At 64.9% G+C, this 16,750-nt stretch overlaps 3 protein-coding genes across 3 annotated transcripts in view; all 3 read right to left on the bottom strand.

The window, feature by feature from the left end:
* Positions 1-52: 52 nt before the first annotated feature.
* CHLRE_07g314450v5 (uncharacterized protein) lies at positions 53-3,854 on the bottom strand. Its single transcript, XM_001700736.3, has 9 exons — positions 3,633-3,854; positions 3,473-3,499; positions 3,100-3,172; positions 2,741-2,853; positions 2,381-2,501; positions 1,995-2,056; positions 1,717-1,827; positions 1,235-1,415; positions 53-1,054 (listed from the first exon to the last, which is right to left on the bottom strand). The coding sequence occupies exons 1-9, from the start codon at positions 3,807-3,809 to the stop codon at positions 714-716; spliced, it is 1,206 nt and encodes a 401-aa protein (XP_001700788.2). The 5' UTR covers positions 3,810-3,854; the 3' UTR covers positions 53-713.
* Positions 3,855-3,902: 48 nt separating this feature from the next.
* Positions 3,903-13,014, bottom strand: CHLRE_07g314400v5 (uncharacterized protein). The gene is made up of 19 exons (XM_043063856.1): positions 12,468-13,014; positions 12,150-12,260; positions 11,698-11,837; positions 10,947-11,549; positions 10,599-10,731; positions 10,101-10,232; positions 9,803-9,876; positions 9,215-9,549; positions 8,787-8,872; positions 8,539-8,577; positions 8,259-8,319; positions 7,636-7,968; positions 7,383-7,447; positions 6,927-7,101; positions 6,287-6,502; positions 5,982-6,082; positions 5,620-5,745; positions 4,561-4,680; positions 3,903-4,181 (listed from the first exon to the last, which is right to left on the bottom strand). The coding sequence occupies exons 1-19, from the start codon at positions 12,912-12,914 to the stop codon at positions 4,095-4,097; spliced, it is 3,384 nt and encodes a 1,127-aa protein (XP_042922424.1). The 5' UTR covers positions 12,915-13,014; the 3' UTR covers positions 3,903-4,094.
* Positions 13,015-13,344: 330 nt separating this feature from the next.
* CHLRE_07g314351v5 (uncharacterized protein) overlaps positions 13,345-16,750 on the bottom strand; it is a 6,910-nt gene continuing 3,504 nt past the window's right edge. The window contains exons 9-13 of the mRNA XM_043063855.1: positions 16,326-16,429; positions 15,537-15,681; positions 14,978-15,137; positions 14,605-14,660; positions 13,345-14,075 (exon numbers count right to left, since the gene is read on the bottom strand). Of these exons, the coding sequence (XP_042922423.1) occupies positions 13,908-14,075; positions 14,605-14,660; positions 14,978-15,137; positions 15,537-15,681; positions 16,326-16,429 (633 nt within the window). The 3' untranslated portion in view covers positions 13,345-13,907. The remainder of the gene's footprint in view (positions 14,076-14,604; positions 14,661-14,977; positions 15,138-15,536; positions 15,682-16,325; positions 16,430-16,750) is intronic.

The following is a 16,750-nucleotide window of genomic DNA, read 5'->3' as shown; positions in this document are numbered from 1 at the left end:
CAAACTGGCCAAAGTGGGGCCAACTTTTGCAACGACAGAGAATTTGGCCAGATAGTAGCCAGATCCGCTTAAAACTCCATTGTGTTCTTGTGCACATCAAAAACGCTGGGGGCTGTGGACATGGTCACACAACCCTAACATCGCCGCCAAGCAGAGCCTCCCCTGCCTCCAAGCGATGGACCGTTGAGGATCCGAGTGCTGGGTTTAGCCACAATCCGCACACATACAGAGATAGCGCGTGACCCTGTCGGCGCACATAGCGGTCAAGGCGCACAGGACACAGGTGGCCACGTTGCGAACAGAGGGGGACAGGGCCTTGGACAGGGCATTGACTGACGCGACCGTCGCATGCGCTCTTGAAGACGCAAGCGTGTCTGGCGGCGGCACACTTGTACGTACCGTATCTACTCGCACACTCCAGCCAGCACAGCACACTCCATACGGCCACCCATGCATCCCGTGTACCTGGAGCATGCAACTCGCTCCCACCCATCTGCCTTCGCCGGCCGACCGGCCCCTGTCATACGCCTGCACACGCCGCGTAGCTGCCTGCGCCGGCCGTCTCCCACACACCCGGCAGGGCAGGGCAGCGGCGCGACCCGCGTGACTCACCACCCCAGCCCCTTGCCCACCCGCCAGTTGGCCCAGTCCACACGTGCCTACCACATCAGAGTCAGCAGCACACATGGACGCAAGAGCTGGCACCCCGCTCCTCAGAACAAGGAAAGGTTGACCTCTGTCTTCTGCAGCGGGTACAAGTCCCTAGCCCAGCACCCGCTCCTGCTGCTGCTGCCTCCCGCCCCCGCCTGCAACCCGCCTGCCCCCGGCCTCAGCTCCTGCTGCTCCAAACTCTCGCGCCAGCCGCCGCCGCCACCACCGTTGTTACCGCTGTTGCTGCTGCTGCTGCTGCTGCCGCTGCTACTGCCGCCCCCGTTCAGCACAAGCAACTGCTCCCTCAGGGCCGCCGGCAGCCGCCCGGGCCACTCCTCTGGTGACGGCAGCGGCCCCGTCAGCGCCAGGGTGTTGCTCTGTAACGTCATCAGCGACACCTCGCCTGTGGGTTGGGATATGGAAGGGGTGCGCGGATGCCAGGGGGAAGACAGCGTTGGAAGCATGATTCGTCAAACAGCACATCAACGACAGCACGACGTGCCAAGTAGTGGGCGGGAGGCCCTGGGCACATATGGCTGCCATGCGCCACCTGGCGGCACACAGCAGTCGCGCGCTCTCTCACCCTCAAAGGCCGCCTCCAGCGCCTCGTACGCCCTCAGTGTGGTGTAGGCCTCGGGCTGCCAGCGCCCCGCCTGGCCCGGGGTGGTGGGCGGGCTCTGGCCCAGGTTCGCAATGACACGGGCGGGCGGCTGGCCGGGCGCTGTGGGCGCCAGTCGACTACGAATGGACTCCCACGTCTCACGCTGCGTAGAGGCCAGCAAGCGGCAGCAGCAGCAGCAGCAGCACACATGACACCACATGTCAGTGGGTCCCTTTGGCCTTTGGATTGGGCGACACAAAGCAAGCGCCAAGGTGAGGTGCGAGGCGGAGCGCAGCCCACACGGCGCCGAGTAGGACGGGCGTATGCCCCCACGCACATGCACACACGTAGGCACAGGCACAGGCACACACACACGCATGCACACATCGCATACAATGTCTTTGCGCTATGTTTTCCTTGTGCTGTTCACACACATGCACACGCGCACGCGCACGCGCACACACCTTTGTGAGCTGTGGCAGGAGCCTGCCGCCGCCGAACAGGTCCACCACAATGCCGCTGAAGCCGCCCGGCACCGCCGCCGCCGGAGCCAGCGCGTCGCCGGTGTGCGTCACCTGTGGGCAGAGGCGGCAGGCGCGGGCGGACAGCACAGCGCGCGGTGTCGACAGGAGTGTCAGCTCCGACACTCAATATACACTGCGCACACGGCGCCCCCCTGCCTACACAGACGCGCACACACGCCCGCCCACACACGCCTCACTGCACACACGCACACACGCACCAGGTGTCCTGCCCGCTCCAGCTCCGACATGCCCAGGTGCATGCGCGCCGCCGCCACCACACCTGCACACATGGGCACACATGGGCACACACACGACTTCGCTGCTTGCTTGCACAATCGCATGCACAGCGTTGATCCTATCACTTTGCGCTTTCCTAACACACGAGACCGCGGCAGCGATCGGCAAAATCACGTCGCACTGCCCGTTGGGAGTGGTGGATGCACGGAGGCGGAGGTAGCGTCCATGACTGCCACAGCGCCTGATCCTCCCTTCGTCATTCAGACAGCCCAGCATTCTATCTAGCAAGGCGGGCACAAGGTGATGCACACCGCACCACACCGCACCACACACACACACACACACACACACGCACACGCACACGCACCTGGGTCCAGCTCCCAGCCGTGCACGACGTAGCTGCCCCCCGACCTCCCCCCAGCAGCAGTGGCAGCGGCGGTCCCCAGCGGGAAGTGTGCGGCCATGATGCGCGGGATGGTGCCCGCGCCCTGTCATACGGACGGTACATGCAGTGAAGGGGCCATGGAACAAGGGAGCAAGGCTTGAGGTGAGGCACCCGGCTAGCTGACACGTGCACGCTATCTCACGCACACACACACGCAGATCACGAAAACAAAAGGCCCCGCCCCCTCTCCCCTGCCTGCCTCCTCCTTCGCTCCCTCTCCTCTGCCCCGCATCTCCTCCTGCTCCTCCTCCTGCCCCCGTCCCCCGCCCCAGCAGCCCTCACCAGCCCCAGCAGCCCCAGGGGTCCGGGCGGCACCAGGCTGGGCAGGCCCGCCAGCACGTCCCAGTAGCTGCCCGTGAGCGGCCGCGAGGGGTGGTACACCGAGTGCAGGTTGCCTGGGAGCACGACGGCAGTGCGCGGGTGTGAGTGATAGTGTGATTGAAAGAGGGCGTGAGGGCGAGTGTGTGTGGATGATGGCGTTAGGGAGTGACAGGGAGCAGGGCGCAGACTTGGGACCTACCAGCCCCAGCCGGCCCAGCCACCAGCCCACCACCGCGTCCACCACCATGCTCACACGCAGTAACACATGTGTTTTCCTTGTAACTCGATTCGCGCCGCACTCACACAATCCCCCTCCCTACCGGTGCTGTCCAGCAGCAGAATGCGACAGCCGGCCAGCGGGCGATGGCCGGGGTCCGCGGGGTCATCGGGGATCTGCATGCATGTACGCATGTGGGCGGCAGGCGCAAGGTTGGCAGGGCTGGCATCGAACTGAGTTGGGTGCAGAGCAAGTGCGCAGCAACATAGTTCGTTGCAACGCACGCTGGAGCCGTGTGCTACCATGGTGGGTGGGGCTGGAGCTGCTCTGGCAACCGGGCGCGGATTGGTCTGCACGGCTCCCCGCAGGGCAGTTCGCTAGAAGGGTAGAAAGGGTGCCGCCACAGCCTACACTGCGCACACACTCAAGCCAGGTTTGTTGCACAAGCATGTGGGTCAGCTTGGTATGACACTTGCCTGGATGACCGTTACAACCTCGTTGAACTACCGTGTGCAGGCACGGGAAGGCAGGCGAAGGGTCGGAGGGTGGGGGTTAGGGCGAGCGCGCAGACGCCAAGCAGTGCACGTTGGTACAGAAAGTTTTGCAAGTTGAGCCCAAGCAAGCGCGTGCGCGCACCTGCGAGAAGCCCTGGTGCAAGCATTGGGGCTCGCGGTCGGGCGCGAAAGAGCGAAAACAGGTCAATTGTCTCCGTTGCACATTAACATGCTGTCTTGATCGCCGCCAGATGACCGAGGCTTGTTCTGTACTCCGGTTTCCGAGCCGGCTTGCTGGCCCACCTCGCTGCACCAGCATTTGCATAGCTTTGCTTTGCTGAAATAGTTGTATAATGAACTGCAAAATCTGAACACGGCTGCTCACTACATAAACAGCATGCTTGCTTGGTGACGGGAACGTTTCATACGACAGCGAACCAGGGCCAATTCAAGTATGCTCACCTACTAAGAAATATGATACAGGACTCAACACAAAAACACAATCCCTTGTATTGCTCATGCTCACGGTCCATCCGCTCTCCGCATGACCTGCCGTGTCGTTTCAGCTGTTCTCCCCCTCGCCCCTGACTCTCCAGCCTACACGTCACTGCAGCACCTCCTCCTTCAGCTGGAGGTGCCGCAGGAAGGGCGACTGCTGCAGCGCCTCAGGCCGCCCGTACATCAGCCGTTGCTGCAAGGGAAACGGGGAAAGGCCAGGCAGGGAGGGGTCGTGTCTGGCTCACACCATCTCGCCGTTGTTCATTCATCCCCCCCCCCCCCCCCACCGAGCCCTCAACAGCTGTGACAGGGCAAGCCAAGTTCTTGGCAGCCCACCAAGGCGTGCAGCCTGTTAGTCGCTTACCATTAACTCGCATTGCCAGCCCCCCTCCGCGCTTTGGCAGCTAGTTCTGGGTCTTTAATTTACCGTGTTGGGATGGGAACAAAATACCCCCAACCCCCACCAACCAACCAACACACACACACACACACACACACACACACACACACACACACACACACACACACACACACACACACACACACACACACACACACACACACGTACACACCTTGCAGCGGCACAGGAACAGTTGGTCCTTGGCGCGTGTGACGCCCACGTAGAAGAGCCGCCGCTCCTCACCCAGCCGGTGCGGGTCGGCGGCGGAGCGCGCGGAGGGCAGCAGCCCGTCCTGTGCGTGTGTGTGTGTGTGTGTGTGTGTGTGTGTGTGTGTGTGTGTGTGTGTGTGTGTGTGACTACGGTTTCCACGGTTATTCTGCCAGATCACGTGAATCGTGTATCTGGTATAACCAACGACAGGGCTCTCAATCGAGGGCTGCCGTGACCTGGCGTTTCCCCGGCAGAGCGCAAACAGCTCTGGAGTCCACAGGGCAACGCACTCCGACCCTTCACCGCGCCAGTAATCCTTGCGGAATTACTACCGGTGTAACAACCTCAGACCCAGCGGGCGAGCTACCTCTTAAAAAACCAGGCGGGCAGACAAAAAACAGCAAACATAACAAAACACGCAGCACGCGACAGCACGCGAAAGCACGACCACAGTGGCTGCGGGGCTGAGTCCTACGACCCGGCAGCCTGCACGACCTCAACCGCAACCTAACCAGCTCTCGACGCCAGGGCAGACAATGCCTAAGGGCAGCCACAAACGCGTCTGGCCACTAGGCCGGTCCAGGCCGTAAGACCCGGGGTGTTGCAGCACCCAATACACCCTCTCAGGCATAAAAACCCCGCAAAACCTGGCCCTGCTCCCACGGGCGTAAAACAAAAAAAAAACCTTCGCCTGCCCACTAATCTCCCCCGCTGACCCTCTCGTATGCCACTGCTTCAGTGGCTCATGTTAGTGCTCACGCGCTTCTCCTAAGGGCTGATCCCTTTCAAGCCTCCAGCTCCATAGCTTGCGGCATCGCGTGTGTGTGTGTGTGTGCGTGTGTGTGTGTGTGTGTGTGTGTGTGTGTGTGTGTGTGTGTGTGCGGCATTGTGTGTGGTGGTGTGCTTGTGCTTGTGGTTGTTAGGTTGCAGGGCGAAGGACGCGGCGTGGGTCTAGGTGGCCACATGCCCGCACAATTAAACACAAGAGCCGTACACGCGCACTGCGCCCGCGCGAACGCACCTCCACGCCCACAATGAACACGCGCTGGAACTCCAGACCCTTGCTGGCGTGCAGCGTCATCAGCCGCACCGCGCCACTGCCACTGCCGCGGCCGCCGCGACCACCACGGCCGCCACCGCTGTCCGCCTGCAAAGACGTATACCGAACACACTAAGACGGAAGGCCGTATGAGCAGGTTGTACGGAATGGACCCTGTGCGTTGCACACGCCCCCAACGCCGTATCCTTGTTTCGCCGCCCGCCCCTCGGTTCGACCCCAGGCCTGCGAAGACAAGCAGAACCACTGCTGTGCCCCCCCGGTCCGCCGGGCCCCCGGCCTCACAGCCCTTCCGGCCCCAAGGCGCCGCTCCCCGGCTGACGCACCATGTCGGCCCCGGTCACCAGCGCCGCATGCTCCAGGAAGCGGCCCACTCCCGCCAGGCCCCGGGAAACCACGGCCGCACCCGCCGTCGCAGCCGTGGGGCCTGTTGGCGGAGGAGAAGGCGGGCGGGCGGGCGATTAAAGCGAGGCAGGCAGGCAGGCAGGCAGGCAGGCAGGCAGGCAGGCAGGCAGGCAGGCAGGCAGGCAGGCAGGCAGGCAGGCAGGCAGGCAGGCAGGCAGGCAGGCAGGCAGGCAGGCAGGCAGGCAGGCAGGCAGGCAGGCAGGCAGGCGAGCGGGTAGGGTCTCACCCGGCTCCTGTGGCGCCGGCGCCTCCGATGCAGACGACGACGCCGACGGCCGTTCTGCCTCCTCTCCGGGCTCCCCCGCCAGCTCCGCCTCCCCAGCAGCCGCCGCCTCCTCGCCCCCCGGCTGCGGCTCCAGCGGGTCGTCGTGTGTGACCCACACCCCGGGGCTGGCGGCCAGCTCCTGCAGCTGAGCCAGCCGCTCCAGCCGCTCCGAGGCCTCTGCGGGGGGGGCGGTGATGCACACCGTGCACATGCCGTCGTGTGCAAGCCGGAAACGACAAGCGTGTGTGGGGATGTGTGTGCGTGTGTCTGTGTAGATGTGTGTGTGTGTGTATGTGTGTGTGTGTGTGTCTGTGTAGATGTGTAGATGTGTGTGTGTGTGTGTGTGTGTGTGTGTGTGTGTGCATTCGTGTTGCAGGGCGTGTGCACGCAAGCCCAGGCTAGGTACACTCACAGGGTACACGGGTGGGCGCACCGTCGTATGGCCGGATGCACATCACTCGGTCGCCTAGCAACACCTAGCCTCCAGTGGCCCGTCCACCCCTTCCAATGGCTACTCACCGACCAACACCCACTGGCTCCACATACCCCCAGTGCATCCTGTACCACTTTTCCAACCCTCGTTGCAGCCCCGCAAACCCACCCTCCGCCACGGTCTTCTTCTTGCTGCTTGCGGCCCTCCTGCCCGCGCCCTCCGCCTCCGCCTGCAGCAGCGCCGCCCGGTAGCCCGACAGTGCCAGCGCCGCCGCCAGCAGCTCCGACACGGCGGCGCCGCGGGCCGCCATGCGCCGCAGGCACACCAGCAGGCCGCGCAGCGACTGGGCGTACGGCGTGCAAGGTGTGAGGCGCACGACGTGTGGTGGGAGGTGTGAGGCGTACGGTGGATGGCAAAGCAATGTTGTGAGCGCGTGCAATGGATTGTCTAGCGCAGGATGCGGTGGCAGGCCACAAAGGTGGGTCACAAAGCCGGGGGGGGCTTGACTGGAGCCTGGGGCAAGCAGGCCTACGGAATCCCCCCAGTCCCCACCGCAGCCCCTCTACTGCTCCGGCATGTCCCCGGCCCAGCCTAGCCTAGCCCAGCCCAGGCCAGGCCCCCCACCTGCAGCCCCTGCTTGGCGGCCTTGGTCAGCTTGATGGCGTGCAGGGGACTGCCCTCGCCGACCTCTGAAGTAGGTGGCACATGGAGGCGCGTGCCCACAATCCCGTCATGCCACTAATGTATACACACGCGAAACCCAAAATGCATGCGATGGCTTTGAATTTCCCATACCGCGCATGCTCAGGCACACATACACGCGTTGATACCCATGCACACACACGCGCACGCCTTAATCGTTGGGCAACCCGCCTACCCGGAGCAAACGAGGCTGCGATGCCGGCGGCCCCCTCCACCGTTGCAAGCTCTGGCGACAACACCCAGTCCTCCCGCACCAACCCGCCCGCCAGCGCCAGTGGCGCCGCAGCCGCGGACTCCGCCGCAACACCGCCGATACTGCCGCTGCTGCCGCTGCTGCTGCTACTGCCGCCGCTGCTGCTGCTACTGTCGCCGCTGCTGCTGCTACTGTCGCCGCTGCTGCTGCTACTGCCGCCGTCTGCGCCCTGTAGGCAGTCCTCAAAGATGAGGCGGCTGAGGGTGCTGCGGCGCTCCCGGGCCGCCGTCCGCAGCTTGTCCAGTGAGGTGTCACCTGCACACACCGCGGCCGGGCGGCCCAGTGTCCAGTGTGTGGTGGTCAGTGTCCACACCACATCGCCATGTGGAGGTGGCGCGTCCGCCTAGTCTGCCAGTCAGTCGTGCAGACGACATGCGGCATGTGGCCCCGTCAGCAAGCGGAAAATAGCGTCTGTGACACAGCCCCACAACGGCTTTGGGGCTGCAGGGCTGCGTTGTGGGGCTGCGTTCATGGGTTTTGGGCAGTTCGCTTCAAGTCCTCCAGCCCCTTGAAATACCCCATCCAACCCTCGCCACGCCGCTCACCCAGGCCGCGCTTGGGCTCGTTGATGACACGCTCCAAAAACACGTCACAGCGCAGTGGGTCCTGCGAAGGGGTGATTGAGGGGCGAACGCAGGAGGCAAGGCGCAGGCGTAAGGCGAGGGCGTGTAGAGTAGCATGTCCGAGCACTCGAGCAGTGGTCAGTGGGTCGGCACCGCATGGCAGCACGTGGCACGGCAGCACGGCTGCGGGAGCAGCCGGCCCGCCGCATCCTGGCGTTGCGTCTGATGGTCTCCCTCCTGACTTCAGTCCTGACTCCCTCACCATCAGGATGTGCAGGTATGCGACCGCGTCGGCAACGTCCTGCATGTGTTTTGAAAGCGCAAGGTGGACGGGGTCAACTATGGGACAGCAGAGCCCAGCACAGCACAGAGCGGACAGCCGGAGGCACGCCCCCACCGCCACTCCACGCCATCCAGCCCAGTCCCGCAACCCATCACAATGCATACACACACTTTTGCAACACACACACACACATACACATACACCCGCGCGCGCGCACACACACGCACCGCGTAGCTCCAGAAGGGCTGTCCGCCCACCACTGTGTAAGGCACGCCGCGCAGCGTGAGCGCCTCCTCCAGGGGCCGAGACATGTCTGGCGGTGGGGGGCAGTGAGAGGAAGGGGGAGGCAGCAGGGGGAGGCAAGGGAGGCATAAGGGCGGCCGGGCCGGGTGCGGGGGCGCATGTAGGTTGCGCTGCTGTTACTGGCCGTCTCACTAGGGGGTACTCCGCTGAAAGCTGCATGAGCATGAGCGGCGACGAGCCACTGCGTGCAATGAAGAGCTCTATGGGCGCTGTGGCCGCAAGGCAGTTACAGCCACCTGCTGTTGAGTAGCGCCCAAACCTCTGGGGCGGCGCCCCAACGTTTCACGACCGGTACTACTGATGCTGACGACCTCCCCCCAGGTCGCCACCACGCCCCCACGCCCTCACGCACCCCTGTTGCGGTATAGCACCGCCACCTCGCCCAGCCGCCTGGCGCCGCGCGGGCCCAGCTCGCCGCTGTTGGCCCAGCCCACCACGCGGCCCGCCACCCACCGCGCCTCCGCCTGGGGGTCCGGGAACACCAGGCCGCGCAGCACGGCGGCGGCGCCGGCGGCACTGGGCGGCCGGGCCGGCACCGGCGCCTTGTACAGCTCCCGCGCCTGGGCGGAGGAGGAGGAGGAGGACCGGGAGGAGGAGGAGAGAGAAGAAGAGGAGGAGCGGGGGGAGGTGGTGGGTTGGCCGGCCCAGAGGACCTTGTCCGCCGCCGCCACAATGTGCGGGTCGGACCTACAGAGGGCACGGCGGTTGGGTGGTTAGGGTGGTTAGAGTCAGTTTGGGCAAGGTGCTGGGTGGTTGGGGTGGTAGGCGGGAGGATGGGCGGGATGAAGAGATGGCATGGTGAGGGACGGGGGTTGGTAGGAAGGCACTCGTAAGCCGTGTGGGTGGCCCACAGTCAGAAGGGGCAGGTACACTGGTGCAGCCGGTACCGTAAGCGCTGTTTTGGACGTGCCGTACCAACGCGCCCAACCCCTCCCATCACCTGTAGTTGGTGGACATGAGGAAGGTGGCGGTGTGGGGGAAGTCACGGGGCAACAGGTCCCTCATGTGGCCCACCTGGGAGGGGGGCGGGGGGGCAGCGGGGAAATGGGAGGAGGGAGGGGGAGCAGGGGTCAGGAGGGGGGGGCAGAGGGGCGGAGGCTATGTGCCCTAACACACGGATGAGCTCCGCAACATACAAATCCCAAAGATGAGAAGCGGCAAGCACGCCCAAACCACGAACACTTCCTGCTACCTGACTACTGACCCCCCCCCCCCGGGTCCAACCTCCCTTCACCCACCTCCGCTCCCCTCCAGCCGTAGATGGCTTGGTCGGGGTCGCCCACCACAAACAGGTGCGTTCCGGGGTCACTTGGAGCCGACGGCGGCCGCAGCAACAGCTTGATCAGCTCGTACTGCGCCGGGTCCGTGTCCTGATGGTGTGCACATGGCGGCGCAGAGGAGGGGGAGGAGGAGGGAGGTCTGGGCTTCCGTTGCTGAGCAGGTACCTTCCCTTCCCCAACGTCCCCCCCACCCAAAGCCCTCCTACATTGGGTTAGTTGCGTCTTGACCCCCTGATACGACAACACACGCACGCGCCTTTAACTCACACACACGCTACGCAGACACATTTCTCTTGCGCTTCTCAACACGCTCCGCAACACGAATGCACACACTCCACACACACACACGCACACACACAAACACACACACACGCACACGCACACACACAAACTCCGCAACACACACAAACAGACACACAAACACACACACGCACACAGACACACAGACACACACACCTGGAACTCGTCCACCAGGATGTGGTCGAACCGCCGCCGCCAGCCCGCCGCCAGGTCCGGCCGCGCCGCCAGCAGCCGCACGGGCTGCGCGATCAGGTCGGAGAAGTCAAAGGCGTTGTGCTCGCGAAGCAGCCTGAGAGGGTGGTGGGCGGGGCGGGGGAACGGGGCGAGGTCAGGGGGGTGGGAGCCTGGGTGGGAAGGGCTGTCTCGATAGTTGGAGCGGTGATGTGATACTTGTGTGACATGACACGACACGACCCAGACAGTCTGACAATCTGTGTGCCCGCACACACGCAGCCCTCACGCACGCCCTCCCGGTGCCACAGCCGCCCAGGACCTGGCGCCCACCTCTGGTACATGCATAGGTACGCCTGCACCTGCTTGCGGTGCCACCGCGCCGCCACCGCCCGCTTGTCGCCCGCCGCCTTGTCGTCCACTCCCCGCGCCACCCGTGACGCCTCGGGCGCCGCCGGCGGCAGCGCCGCCTGCGCCCGGGCCTGCCCCGGCTCCGCCGCCGGCAGCCGCGTCGCCGCGTCCAGCTCGCGCCCCTCTGGGACTGTGGGCGCCGCCGCCGCCAGCCGCATTTTGAGATCCGGAATCAGATCGCTCAATCTCTCGCCGAGGATCGCCACGGCCCTGCTGGTCAGCTCGTCTGCGGGCAGCGCGGGCAGGGCAACCGGCAGCGGCCGGCTGCTGCTGCTGCTGCTGCCGTCACCGCTGCTACTGCTGCCATTTCTGCTATTGCTGCTGTTGCTGCTAGCACTGCTGTCCCCAGCCCCGCTGACTGCACCACTGCCGCCACCGCCGCCTCCGCCGCCGCCTCCCGCCGCCTGCTGCTGCAGCTGCTCCACCTCGCGCACGGCCCGCCGCATCAGCTTGTCGCTCTGGTCAGCGTCTAGCACCTTGAAGCCGGGGGTTACACCCAGCTGCGGAGCCGCGGGCACAGACTGCCTGTGCGGGCGGCATAGCGCATTGCATGTGCGGGGGCATTCCGTGTGCAGGTCTGTGTGTGGATGTGAAGCAGGTTAGGCGGTCAGGTTCCTTCCCTTGTGATCTCTAGCACACGTTCTGGTTTCCTCCAACAGCGCCCCCGCAGCACCTCAGCATCCACGCCCCAAGGCCGTGGAAGGTCTTGGCCACAGGGCCGCCGCCGCCGCCTCCAGCGCCAGAGCCTGCTGCCGCCGCCTCCGCCACGCCGCACCCCGCCGCCGCCAGCCGCTCCTTCAGCTCGTTGGCCGCCTGTGGCGCCCAGCAGCAGCGGGGCAGTAGGGGGAGAGCAGGGGGAGTGTGTAGGGAAGCGGTGCACGTGACGTCCAGCTATGATGTTGCATCCAGCTGTGCTTCGATAGCGGTTGACATGTGCTGCGCTAGCACCATGGACCATGGCTGCGACGCTCAACCTGGCCCGCAGTTCGTGTAGCCGCAGCTGCTGCGCAGCTGACCGCATGCGGCTCCTTTTCCTTCCTCCCCTTCCTTTGCTCCGCCGTCCCCGCCCTTGGACCACGTCCCACCACCCACGCACAGGACCACGCCCACCGCCCGCGCGCCCACCTTGTTTGTGAAGGTGATGGCGAGTATGCGGTGCGGCGGCACGCCCCGCTCCGCCACCAGGTGCTGCACCCGCGCCACCACCACCCGCGTCTTGCCGCTGCCCGGGCCCGCCTGTGTCGACGGCATCATATCACGGCGCATGGGCCAGGCCGTGGGGATGTGTGTGGGTGGATGCTGGGTTCGTGATAGGGTGATGTCCAACCTACTAGCTCTGCTCCACGCTGGGCACCGCCCTGGCCTCAAATGCAAAATCCCAAAGCTCACCACAACCCTAGATCTTGGCCCACACCGCTAGGCCTGACCCCGAGCCCCCAGCACCTTGACTCGTGCCACCGGCGCATCCGCCAGACATGCCGCCAGCTGCTCCTCATTCAGCCCCTCCACTGGCGAGCTGCCGGCGGCGCTGGGGGCGCTGCTGCTGCTGGTGGGGGTGCTGGGGGTGGTGGGGGTGGTGGTGCTGCCGGGCTGAGCAGCCGGCTCCTGAGGGGCCGCCCCGCCGTGCGGCGCCCGCTTGCTAGCTGCCTTGGAGCTGCTGCCAGACTGCGGCTTGCTGGTAGGGCGCTGGGCGCCCCTGGAGGAGGCCGGCAGGGCCCACGGGCAGGGCCCGGCGGTCGCCCGTCGCGTCCGAGAGCCGCTCGCCAGCAGTGGCCGGGAGAGGCGGGCAGTCGGCCCGGCGGCAAGGCCGCCCAATTGCAGCAGCGGGTTTGCATTGCATGTTGCCCGGGTGTTTGCGCTACAGTCGAACGTGCAACCTCGTTGCAGCATTTCGCTCGTTGTGGTGCAGCCGCGAATGCAATTGAGCAGGTCGTGTCGCGCAAGGTGCGAGGCGGCACTTAAGGAGACATCGTTCTCTTTAATAATTACGTATAAATCCAGTTAGAGCCAACATGCCTTTGGGTCCGCGGCTGACAAGGTCAAGGTTCGTGTCATCGCAATGCGGGCACTGCTGCATCGCGTGGCCACGCCGCGACTCTGAAGTCTACCTCGCCAGGAATCGAAAATACACCTCCTCGCAGGACGCGCCAAAGCCCCAGGAGTCCTCGCAAACATGTTGCAAACTGGCGGCGCCAGTGCGGCGCGCAACAGTTGCAGCACTGGTGAGTAGTGCCCACGTGCGGTTCCACGGTTCCATGGTTCCATGGTGGGCTCCATTGACCGGTCACTGACCGGTCATGGAAGCAAGCCTAGGTGGCTAGGTCCCATACCATTACACGATGACACGCACTGCTTGAGCACCATGAACCGCTCAGCTGATGCTTATCTTGCGCGGTTGCGAAGGCCGCACGCTCTGTTGCGCGGTTGTGCCTCTCAAGTCTCCTCCCGTCTTCCGCACCCTAGTCGTATGCCCGACCATGTCTTCATCTTGTCTTCACACAGCCCCCCTGGTGTCAACCATGAGCCGCCCCCATGCATACCTGCGTAGCTGCCTGCCTGCCTGCCTGCCAGACCACTCCTGCTCCACTCCCCCCCCCCTACCGGGTCCACCCCTCACCGCATTTCCCGTTCGTTCATCAGCCTAAATCCCGTTGAGTGCAAGACTGAATCCACCGCACACCTGCTCATAACCCCCCCACCGCATTCGCTCTTTGTCACGACCTGTCACCCCATCACACCTAACCCACCCTTACCGCCTTCCCAAGGCTACCTATGGCCTCAGCTCTCCAGGGGCCACAGCTCCTCCTCCTCCTCCTCCTCCTCCTCCTCCTCCTCCTCACCCACACCCACACCCACACACCGCCCTGCACACATCGCTCTGCCCTACACCCCGGGCGCCGGCACGCCCGGCACGTCGCCCGCCCCCGGCTCCAGCCCCGCCGGGTCCACCTCGTCCAGGTGTGCCACCACCCGGTGCGCCCAGGGCGCCAGCAGCGCCGCCGGCAGCTGGTTGGTGATGCCGACGGCGAACATGCCGGCGGCGCGCGCGGCCTGCGTGCATGTGTGTGTGTTAAAGAGCACAAGGAAAACGTTGCGCAAAGACAGTGTGTGTGTGTGTGCGTGTGTGTGTGTGTGTGTGTGTGTGTGTTGAGTGTGTGTGTGTGTGTGTGTGTGTTAGAAAAAAAACAACAAAACGAAGCCCGCCCAAGCGGCGCCGGAGTTACTTACGGATACCTGTGTGTGTGTGTGTGTGTGTGTGTGTGTGTGTGTGTGTGTGTGTGTGTGTGTGTGTGTGTGTGTGTGTGTGTGTGTGTGTGTTCCAGGCGTGACGGGCTGCGCGGCGGCGTGACTGGTCGCCCGTGTCGTGTCAGCAGCCGGCGGCGCAGCCCACCGCCACCCAGTGGCCACCCCATCACGCAGCCCCAGGCACAGAGCCACTACCCGCACCCCCACCCGCATATTCCCGGCGGTACGGGTTCAACACGGCACACACCGGTGTCACCCAGTAGCACACCAAGCAGCCCCCCTCCCCACCCGACCCCACCCCCACCCCCCATCACCACCCGCCCCTCCAACCCACCATGAGACCGTTCACTGCGTCCTCCACCACAAGCGCCCGCCAGGGGTCGGTGCAGCCTGTGTGTTGTGTTGTGTTGTGTGTGTGTGTGTGTGTGTGTGTGTGTGTGTGCGTTAGGAAAGCGCAAGCGAAGAAACACGCGTGTGTGTGGCTCTGGATGTGCGAATGCGCGGCCGCGGCAGTAGCAGCAGAGGTGGGGAATGCAGGGCGTGCGACGGGCCTTGCCTTCCACACTACACCACATTACGCCGCATGGGAAGAAACTGACTGCTGCCGCGTGTGCAGTCTCCATCTGTCCACCCACCCAGCAGCCCACGCACACACCACAGCAATCAGTAGTTCATCACGCACCCGTACACCGCACCCAGGCGCCCACCTGTCACCCGCATGGCCTCCAGGTACACGTCAGGCGCGGGTTTGCCGGCCGCCACCGCCGCCGCCGACACCGCCGCGCCGGGCGGGATGAGCGGCGCCAGCCCGCTGGAGGCCAGGTTGCGCGCGATCTTGTCGGGCGCGCCGGAGGAGGCCACGCCAACCTGGTGAGGGGAGGGCGGCGGTGGGAGGTGGGAGGTGGGGAGCCAGGGATAGTGGCAGCGGGTGGTGAAGGAAAACAGCACCTGCGTCGGAGGTGATAAGCGGTCACGTCCGCGCTGGCCGATACCGGCGCAGCGGAGGTGAGGCGGGCTACTGCGACGTTACTGCCGTGCGGCAATAGAGTCACGCGGGGCGGGCGTGGAGCGGGTGCGCGGACATGGAAATGAAAGATGATGATTCAATGCACGTGTAGTGCTCATGTATTATTCAGATTTTAGAGCAGCAACATGCGGACCTGCTGGGAACCCCGGGGCTTCACACCGTGGAGCACACACCCCGCCTACGCGCTACGCCCCCGCCCCCCGCCCGCCATACACACACACTCCCGCTCACCCCCTCACCTTCATGCCCGCCGCCAGCGCCCGCCGCAGCAGCGCCTCGGCCCCCGCAAACGCCTTTATGCCGCCCGCCGTGAGCTCCCTGTAGTGGCCCTCCTTGGCCGCCTGCACCCGCGGGGCCAGGGCCTCCGGCGACTCCCACTCGGTCCTGGCGGGAGCGGGGAGCGGCGCGGGAGCGGGGCGGCCGGGCATTGAGAACGGCGCAATTCAGTCACACGTATTCAACTTTTTTGCGTACCGTATGTGTGTTCGACGGCGAGCGATATGTGCAGGACAGTGCATGTGATGCGCGGCAGTGCGACGCGGGTGGGCGACGTGGCAGTGCGATGTGGGATGGCGGGCAGTCATGCAAGTGAAGGTGGGGTGGGCCCCCTGCCGCCGTGCCGTACTCAGCCCCGTACATGCACCCCTGTGTGCGTGCCCGCACAGCCCACACGCTCGCCCCACCAACCGCATCTGCTTCTGACATCCCCTCGACCCCTCGCACACACACCCCACTCCCGTGCCCCCCAACCCCGCCAACTCCCCCCGCCCCGGCAAGGCCACGCCCCCGCACATACTCACCCACTCACTCACTCACTCACTCACTCACTCACTCACTCACTCACTCACTCACTCACTCACTCACTCACTCACTCACTCACTCACTCACTCACTCACTCACTCACTCACTCACTCACTCACTCACTCACTCACTCACTCACTCACTCACTCACTCACTCACTCACTCACTCACTCACTCACTCACTCACTCACTCACTCACTCACTCACTCACTCACTCACTCACTCACCTGCCGAACTTGGCACGGTAGTGCGCCACACAGCTGCGCACGTCCATGCCAAACACCTCCGTGTAGTCGTGTGGGAAGGCGTGTGGGATGTCAAAACCCGTCACCTGCGCGGCGGGCGTCCGTGTGCGTGTGTGTGGGGGGGGGGGAGATGACGAGGGCAGCCGAGGGGAGCTGCACCGGGGAACACTGCAGGTCGGTCCCGACGGTCGTCGCTGCGAGGCAGCTTCAATATCGGCGTTGCTCGCGCCCCATCCCACTCTCCAGCCCTTCCCAGCCCTACCTTCCGCCCCAGTTTGCCTTGGTTTGCCTGAGTTGAGGCTGGCATTCACCCCTCCCCCCCCCAGCCCCTGCTCTCCCAGCCCTCCCAGCCCTCCCAGCCCTCCCCGCCCTCCCAGCCCTCTCAGCCCCCCAGCCCCCCCAGCCCC

This window comes from Chlamydomonas reinhardtii, chromosome 7, assembly GCF_000002595.2.
Source record: "Chlamydomonas reinhardtii strain CC-503 cw92 mt+ chromosome 7, whole genome shotgun sequence".
Lineage (NCBI taxonomy): Eukaryota > Viridiplantae > Chlorophyta > Chlorophyceae > Chlamydomonadales > Chlamydomonadaceae > Chlamydomonas > Chlamydomonas reinhardtii.
Note: the sequence above shows the minus strand (reverse complement) of the source record. Positions and strands in the feature narration are given on the sequence as shown.